The sequence below is a fragment of the Cornus florida genome, unplaced genomic scaffold (assembly GCF_030987335.1).
Source record: "Cornus florida cultivar Cherokee Brave unplaced genomic scaffold, ASM3098733v1 CherokeeBrave_3.0.0_Hap2_Chr07, whole genome shotgun sequence".
NCBI lineage: Eukaryota > Viridiplantae > Streptophyta > Magnoliopsida > Cornales > Cornaceae > Cornus > Cornus florida.
The window spans coordinates 33,849,834-33,859,674 of record NW_026775577.1 but is presented as its reverse complement, the minus strand read 5'-3'; the positions used below and the strand labels follow the sequence as shown (position 1 = coordinate 33,859,674).

At 36.1% G+C, this 9,841-nt stretch overlaps 1 protein-coding gene across 1 annotated transcript; it reads left to right on the top strand.

Moving 5' to 3' along the window:
- Positions 1-4,259: 4,259 nt before the first annotated feature.
- Positions 4,260-7,049, top strand: LOC132266991 (linamarin synthase 2-like). The gene is made up of 2 exons (XM_059768024.1): positions 4,260-4,821; positions 6,031-7,049. The coding sequence occupies exons 1-2, from the start codon at positions 4,314-4,316 to the stop codon at positions 6,966-6,968; spliced, it is 1,446 nt and encodes a 481-aa protein (XP_059624007.1). The 5' UTR covers positions 4,260-4,313; the 3' UTR covers positions 6,969-7,049.
- Positions 7,050-9,841: the final 2,792 nt, after the last annotated feature.

Here is a 9,841-nt window from a genome sequence, read left to right as displayed (position 1 = left end):
TAGGTCTCTTATTTGTTGGACTGAGGTGGAAAAGACAGCCGTTTTTGGACCCGACAATGTGCTTGAGACTATTGAAAAGATTAAGTTGATCAGACAGAGGTTTCTCACAGCTCAGAGTCGATAGAAGAGCTATGCGGATAGGCGGAAACGACCACTATCATTTGAGGTGGGAGATCACGTTTTCCTTCGGGTTTCTCCACGGAAGGGTTTGATGAGGTTCGAGAAGAATGGCAAGCTGTCGCCACGATTCCTTAGATCGTTTGAGATTTTGGACCGAGTAGGAGAGGTCGCCTACAGACTTGCTTTGCCGCCGTAGATGGACAGAGTTCACAATGTTTTTCATGTGTCGATGCTACGAAAGTATGAGCTAGATCTGTCTCACATTCTCGATTGGGTTGATGTAGATATTAATGACAATGTTTCTTACAAGGAAAGACTAGATCAAATCCTAGAAACTCAACAGAAAGAGTTAAGGTACAAAACGATTCCATTAGTGAAGGTTCTTTGGAGACATCACGGAGTCGAGGAGGTTACTTGGGAGCTCGAACAGGAGGTTCGCTCCAAGTATCCAGAGTTGTTTTCTCCCATATGTATGACTTGATTTCGGGAACGAAATCTTTTTAAGTTAGGGAGATTGTGATGTTTCCATTTTTTGACATTTTTCATTTTTTTGGGAATTTTGTCGTTGCAAGGGCATTTTCGTCTGTTGTCGTTTTTTGTGCCGGACACTGTGAAGTGTGCTGGTTGTGTCTGAGAGTTGTTTGGGGCATTTTAATGAGTCTAGGACTCTTTGAAATGCATGGGTTGTCATTTTGGCATTTTTTAGTTTTTCGGGCTGGACGATCTCGTGTGGGACCCGCTACATGGAATTGTTGCATACGGAAATTTTAGTTAGATCCATTTGCATCACATGCATTTTTATTTAATGTGTTTATGTGGGTTTTATGTGGATATGTGCATGTATATAATTTTGTGGTTGAAATTAAAGAAAAAAAAAAAAAAGAAAAGAAAATAAAATTTTGTTATTAGGTGGGACCCACCATTTTTAATTAAGAAAAAGGGAAAAGGGGCAATTTTTGGCCTCATTTTCACACACACACTCTCTTTCTACGGGTCTCTCTCTTTCTCATTCTTCCTTTTTCTTTTTCCTTCTCTACAAAGCTTTGAATCATGATTTCTCTCAAACCATTAAGAGATTTTTGATGCCATTTGCGGCAAATTAAAGAGCTTGAAGAGATCTACGGTTTGATCAGAGCCAATCTCCATTTGGCCACCAATTTGGGGATCTCAAAATCCTAGGGTTTGAGGTGATTTGGGGCTTTTCTTCAATTTTGAGGTAGGGGTTCCTAATCTATGACTTCTTAAACTTTAGTGAGTCAATCCTTCATTAATTTATGATTCACATGTTAAAGTTGCATTAATTTTCTCTAAGTTGGCTTAATTGTTGTATATGAATCACATGCTTATGTGTATTAGTTGAATTGTGTGATAAAGCATGCGTATGAGATTAATTCTATGCTTATTATGTATAAATTTTTGCAAGTTTAAGATATGGAAGCATGTTGATTTGTAGTTATGAAATCCCTTGTTGACATGATATTGGAAAGCATGAGACATCCATGCATAGCATAGGGCATGAAAAGGGGAAAATTTTTATTTAAATAAAAAGTACATGGTTTTTGAGAAAACGGTTTGAGGAAGGGTTTGAGAAAACTGGACGCCTAGGAGGCGCTTAGTGGTCCGTGGTGTTAATGTAATCTAGAGGGAAGTTGAGTTATCTAGGCCCAGACGACACCATGGAGCTGCCATGTGGTCAGGGATTGCTAGCCCATTCTCTCCTTGTGATGCCATAGAGGTGTTATGGGTTGGGTTACATTCACGATTTTGGAAGGATGAAATGGATTGGTTTTGGAAACTGGGGAGAGACACATCATGACATTACATCTCATTGCACGACATAATTTAATTATGATTTGGGAAGTTGATTTTTGTGCTTCGTTTACCCGGTATGGCATGTCCCCGCTTCTATATTGGAATCACTAGGTTTTCAAGAAGTGTGTCTTAGGCACCTCCTACTGAGCTTAGGCTCACCCCGTTGTTATTTAACATTTTTCAGGGCTTGGGAAAGAAGTGGCGGATAACGTTCCACCACAAATTTAGTTCGGAGATTTGAAGTTTAATTTGCTATTTATTTATTTATTTATTTATTTATTTTTTGTACTTGAAACTAATCTTTTGTAAAGTCTTATGAAAAGAATGTATTCGTTTTGTAAAGTATAGCTATGTATTAAGACATTTGACGGTAGTTATTGTAAATGTAAGACAATGTTGGTATCTTTATAATGTATGGGAAATGGAAGTATATTTTATGATTGAATGCAGACACATTTAGTTGTATATCATCATACATTGTTGCCATGAATTCGGAAATTACATTTTTTAACAGGTTGGCTCGAAAATAGTCTAGTCAGTTGATGTTCTAGCTGCAGGTAGCAAGTTCCTAGGGCCTGTTGGCCGGCTGACAAGGGTTATCAGCCGACCGACCCTCTTTTATCAACTGGCCGAACCTCTATTTCAGTCAGCCGATGAGCCACTATAGTAAAGTCCTAAGAGCATGAAACTTTGAGAGTCGTTTCGGCCGACCAACCATGCAATTTCAGCCGGCCGACCAAGGGCCATCAGTCGGCTGACCCTCCCTCCTTGACTAGTGTTTGACCCTCTTCTCTTGGGCTGTGATTTTGGAAGTGTTCTAAGCCATGTAATAAACTGAATAGTACCCAGGAGCACAGGAAATGACAATGGTATCCTTGTTGATCACAGGTTTGGGTAGGAACCCGATCAATGATCCGGACTCACGGGTTCGAGTCGTTATAACTTCCCAAACGTGTTTTGTTTTCGGATTCCTTAAAACACATGACATTACCAAGCACGTTTTCTTCTTTTTGATATCGAATTATCAAAAACAAAATAATCGTTATCAAACATGATTCCAATTTCTACTAATAACACACCAATATGAAAATAGTTATTTTCATATCATACTAAAATGTTATTGCGATCCAAACGGACCCTAAGATTGCCGTCTCATGGGGAGTATGTAATCTTTTAATTAATATCTTAAAAACTGGTTTTCTCATTCTTTGTCCTTTTTATATAAAATATAAAATCAAATCCATTAATGTAACTTTTCATTTGCATTCTATAAATTTGAAAAAGACCTATGACCAACTTTGAAAAAGATCAATATATTATGAAATCTGATATGCGCTATGATAAATTCACAACTACTCCGTATTAATTTAATTAAAGCCGGTAATATTTTATTATCATAAAAAAACAAATAGATAAATTTAGTAGTAAACCAATATAATCGCAATGATGGAATGACATTGCTATTTTAAGATCCATGAGTAATTCATGGGATAGTGATTGATATTAATTAGATAAATTAGGTAGTAAACCAAAATAATCGCAATGATGGAATGACATTGCTATTTTAAGATCCATGATTAATTCATGGGACAGTGATTGATATATATATATATATATATATATATATATATATATTGAAGTCTATCATTCTATTGGTTCCTCAATATGGACGGTTAGGATTAAATTCTTTCTCATATAATTTAAGTAACAAAGTTAGGAATGGTTGCTTGAAGCAAATGACTTGAAATTTAGTCCATAGATATATAGCTTATTTGTTAAAAATATATGGATTCAGTTGCAAAAAGGAAGCCTCCTGCAGTGCGTGTTCCATTACCAACACAAGGCCATGTCAACCCCATGATGCAACTAGCCAAGCTTCTACACTCAAGAGGCTTTCATACCACCTTTGTCAATACTGAGTTTCAGGGGTCCAGCGCCGACTTAGGCAGTTGTCTAAAGCCCCAACAAATTTGAAAGCCTCAAAATTTTTTATTTTTTCATATTATACCTTTTCTAAAATTTTTATTTCCTTCTTATTATCACTCCAGCCAATATAAAGGCCCAAAATTTGTACTTTCTTATATTGTAACTTTTAAAAAAAATTATTTGTTTATATTATAACTTTCCTAAAAATATTATTTCCTTCTTATTATTAAACTCTGCCCAATAAAAAAGCCCCAATTTTTTTTTTTTTTTTTCCTTATATTATATAGTCCTTAAAAATTTTATTTGTATCAATTATTAGACCCTATCATTCTATTGGTTTTTCAATTTGGACGGTTAAGATTAAATTCTTTCTCATATAAGTAACAAACAAAAGTTAGGAATGGTTAGCAAAGACTTGAATTTCAGTCCATAGATAGTTTATCCGCTAAAAATTTATGGATTCAGTTGCAACAAAGAAGCCTCATGCAGTGTGTGTTCCAGTACCAGCACAAGGCCATGTCAACGCTATGATGCAGATAGCCAAGCTTCTACACTCGAGAGGCTTTCACATCACCTTTGTCAATACTGAGTTTAACCATAAAAGGTTGGTTAGGTCAAAAGGGTCAGACTCAGTAAAAGGCTTGCCTGACTTCAGGTTCGAGACCATACCGGATGGATTGCCACCTTCAGATCGTGACGCAACCCAAGATGTCCCTGACCTTTGTGACTCAACCCGAAAAAACTGTTTGGTTCCTTTCAAAGAATTATTGCTTAAGCTAAATTCGTCGACTGAACTGCCACCGGTTACATGTGTAGTTGGAGATGCATTTATGAGCTTTTGCATAAAAGCGGCAGAGGAATTAGGCATTCCAGAGGTCCAGTTCTGTCCAGTCTCGGCTTGTTCCTTCCTGGGTGCCCTGCATTTCCGTGAACTCGTCAAAAGAGGCATTTTTCCATTTAACGGTATGTTTTTGGTTTTTAACTCGATAGTTTTCTTTGGTAGGTATTATGTAGGTCATGGTGCTATGTAGTATGTATGTCCTATTTTTGCTTGGTAATAGTTTCGAGGCTTTTTTTCTTTTTTTGAAAGGTTAATAAGATTGTATTGATTAAAACCAAAGATACAGAAAGACTAGTTAGCCCAGGCTAACAAAAGAAACAAAGCCTAGATACAGGGCTCAAATATTTTAGACCCAATCAACCAAAGAGAATAACAAAACAACCCAAATGTCGCCCAAGCCCAAATGTTTCGAGGCTTTGGTTGTGGGTTAGTGGGGTGAAAGTTCGATCTCAAGACGAAAGTCTTAAATGGGTGAATAAGGTGCTGTTTGATAAAATTGAAAATTAAGTGATTATCGGTAATCTAATTTGCTTGTTTGATTAATTTTTTAATTACATTAAATATATTTTAACCAATTTAACACACAACATATCAATCACAAATGCACAATCAATAAAAAATAAAGTGAAGTGGCATTTTGAAATTTTTTTTGAAAATCTCTTTTAAGGAAAAACCATGGAGACCTAGCTGTCTCTTGTGAAGGAATCCATTAGTCGGAGAAAGAGCATAATGAGTTCCAGTACCTTCTTTCTTTTCTTTTTTTTTTAATTGTTATTCACACATGCAAGCCTCCACCGAGACTCGAATTTCTGACCTTCCTTTCTTTCAAAAGTAAGAGCCTGATACCCCTAGATCCGTTGGTTTCCAGTACCTTCTAAAGACTCTCCGTCTGATTTTTAGTGCCTCTTGAATCATTTAGGGGTGATTTACAGATGCTCATTGTCCTCCGATCTCAATGCCTTCTATAATCTTAGTGCCTTCGGAATTATACAGTCTTTTGAAGGATTTGATAATTCAAATATGTGAATATTATATATATTATAGGGGAATTGATAATATAGAAGACCAGTGAACCCTTTTCTTTCTATTTTTTATCTTATAAAATGATAATCCCACAAGTACTCTTTGCAAAATGATCAATCGTGTTATTTATATCAAAAACATAAACAACTCCCTGACAATGATAACCACTCTTTTATGTTCAAAATTAAACACAGACTAGCTAATTGTAATAATGATGACAGGTATTTGTAGTATATTGCTCAAAAGCTTGATAATTATTTATTTCATGGTGTTATTTAAGAACAGAACTTCACTTTTCATGTCTTCAGATGAAAATTTCATCAATGATGGTACGCTTGACACGCCCATTGATTGGATCCCTGGGATGAGAAACATACGACTGAAGGACATCCCAAGCTTCATCAGAAGCACTAACCCCAAAGATATCATGTTCGACTTCATGGGAGAGGAAGTTCAAAATTGCTTAAAAGCTCCTGCAATAGTCTTCAACACATTTGATGAATTTGAACATGAAGTTTTAGAGGTGATCGCATCCATGTTTCCGAACAACATTTATACTATAGGACCACTTCCTTTGCTATGCAGGCATGTCCCTGATGGCCAAGCCAAGTCAATTGATTCAAGTTTGTGGAGATTTGACTCCAAATGTCTAGAATGGTTAGACAACAAAGAACCAAACTCAGTTTTATATGTGAATTATGGAAGTGTGACAGTAATCTCAGACCAACACCTAAAGGAATTTGCTTGGGGGCTTGCAAACAGTAAGCACCCTTTTTTGTGGATTGTTAGAGCTGATCTTGTGATGGGAGATTCGGCAACTTTTCCTGAAGAATTTTTCGAGGAGACAGAAGATCGAGGATTTATAGCGAGTTGGTGCCCACAAGAAAAAGTCCTCTTACACCCATCAGTTGGCGCTTTTCTAACGCATTGTGGGTGGAATTCTACAATGGAGAGTGTGTGTGGAGGTGTGCCTCTGATATGCTGGCCTTTCTTTGCTGATCAACCAACGAATTGCCGGTATGCATGCAAGGAGTGGGGGATTGGAATGGAGGTAAGTCATGATGTAAAGCGGCACGAAATTGTGACACTTGTTAAAGAAATGCTGGAAGGAGATAGAGGGAAGCAAATGAGGGAAAATGCCCAGGAATGGAAGAAGAAAGCAGAAGCAGCTTCTGATGTTGGTGGGTCGTCTTACAATAACTTTGATAGAGTCATTAAAGAAGCTCTTCATTATACAGAAAATTGAAACCAGTTGTGGGCAATTAGTTGCACCTATTGTGGAATTTAGATTAAATATGCGAGTGAAAATGGTAATACACTACAACAATGGTGTTATTTCCGACCGCAAAAGGCGTCGTAAAAATCAAAAAATAGTGTCGGAAAAGGGTATAAACGACCCCAAATAGGGGTCGCATCTTGTGCCGGCAATGGCCAGGTCACAAAAGCCGAGAAATAACCCTATTGCTAACGCTGAATTGGTGTCACTAATGGCAGGGTCACAAAAGCCATATTAATTTCCGACCCCTTTCGGGAGTCGGAAATAACCCTATTACTGACGCTGGATTGGCGTTGCTAATATGGGGTATTTGCGACACAATAGGGCATCAAAAATAGCCTATTATTTGTGACTCCTAAAATGGAGTCGCAAAAGACTACACAATTCCAGGCCTATTGGGATTCAAAACAACTTATTACCGACCCTCTTTGGTGTCACAAAAGGGCTAAAAATTATATTTTGAATATATAAAACCTAAAAAATTTGTAGTACCTACAATACAGAAGAAATTATATATATATTTTTAATATATATGCAAAAGATATTTTAAATAACAAAATTAAAGATCATAAACCATTTCAAATAAAGTTCAAGTATGGTTAAAGAAGATCTAAACCATAAGCCAGTATTTATAGAACTCATAAGTCAAGCACTAGTCCTGAACAAAAAGGCTTAGAGAACACATGTTCAACAAAAATACAAATCCCAAGTCACAAATATTGTTTCCATATCAGTCACAAAAATACAAAAGACATGAGTCACAATTTTTTCCTATGGAGAGCTTGGTGGTGGAACATTGCTTTGAGAGAGCAACCCTTTTAGGATTATGCTCATCTTAGCTTCTAATCTTTCCTCCATATTGGTCTCCATATCATTGATTACTTCAGTAGCATCAGCATATTTCTTTTCTACTACAATCCTAAGTCTTCTTTCATTCTCTAGCTCCGTATTAGGACGAGCTGGTGGGGATTTCACTCCATAGGCCAAGCCACAAATATATTTGGGCCTTTTCCCAAGAACTTTGACGAAGGCTTGCTTTTCCTTTTCAAGTCTATCTCCATCTATAGGAACTAAAGCCTGTACTGTTGCAATCAGCTCACCTGACATAGGAAACAAATAGGAGCAAGACCATAACTAATAATCCTATGCCCCCCATGCAATAAAAAGAACTATATATTTTTAGCCACTTTTTGGCAACACAGTCTATGAGATGATGATGTTAACTTTAACACCAAATCTGTACTTCAACTATACATCATCAGAATTAAGAAATGATTTTTCATAAGAGGATCAAGGTCAACACAACAAAATTCTTCCCATATCGAAATAAAATTTTATAGTTTAAGAAAAGCTTTTTCCCAACTAATTGGATTAGCATCCCTAATCCTACAATTGAAAGTAGGAATTGGGTTTTGGATGTTCAAGAGTTATTACAAAGGTGCAGGTGAAACAAACAGAGGAGAACCACCAGAAAGTTTTCCTATATCACAACATGATGCACTTTGTATGTGCTCTTTGGTCAAACAATTAAGTTGCTCAATGCATGTGTGTTTTTTTTAACAACCTAAATTCATTTCACAGTTTCATGACTTGAATTAACCACTGATGATTGTTAAAGGTTTGTGTCCAGCAAAGAGCAAACCATTTATCAACCTCGTGAGGAATAAATTTTTTTTTTTTTTTTTTTTCTTGAGCGAAACAACTGAAAAAATATGAGTGACAGATACAATTTTATAATTCAAACAAGTTTGTAATCAACCTAAAAATATTAAGGAGAAAATATATACAGATGGAAACTTGTGCACCATTCAGGTAAAAAAAAAAAATTGAAAAGAAAGAAGAAGAAGAGGAAAGCATGAAATGCCAGACCAACATATCATGTAGATCTTTTAGTACAAATTATAAATGCCAATAAAAGGCATAACCAGTGACCCAAGCCACAATTTCCCATTTTTCTCCTCTACTATATTGGTTTCAGCAAAATTATTCCCATATCAAAATAAGCATAGTTATGCAAAAACTATCATTTAGGAGCTATATACCCAATGACTTTAGAATTTAGACACCTTTCACTGTTTAATCTTAGTTTCAACCAAACAGAACACAGGAATTTTCAAAATGGTATACTCCATAAAATGCTGAAGTTGACACTTAAAAATAAAATTTCATTCAAAAATCATAAATTAAGTTCCATTTTAATTGATGGGGACATCAACAACACTTCATCCCCATATCAGCAATTGGATTTTCTAACCACAAAATGCAACCAAAAGAAACCAAAATTATATAGTAAAGGCTCACCAACAACACAACACCAGTATCTCTAACTTGCAAAGTATAAGAGCAATATCCCTCTCAAGAGCTTCTAGCACTTCAACCTTTAACGTCCTACAACACAACTCATTAAAGAAAATGCCAAGTTCAGCCAATGCATTACAAATATTATGATCTAAGCAACCACAAATGCCGAGTAGTAAGAGTCACTGCAGAAGAACATGCGAGTCATGACTTTTCATCCCGTATATTTTGCATTCTGCAACATTAACACACCGAGATATGTTAGATGCATATCCATCTGGAAATTTAATAATCTTCAACCATTCACAAAACTCCTTTTTTTCTTTTGTTGACATTATGTAACGTGCAGGTGGCATCACATATTTTGCACCAGTAAAGATAAGATGCAATTCTTTTCGTATTCCCATCTCTTGTAAATCCAGACGAGTGATGCACACAAACGTGTACCACTTAAAAATGCCACTTATAACAATAGCACATTCATCATTACAGATTAATGCTATAGTACAAAGTTGTCGAACCACAAGGATTGCTAGTTTATGGCA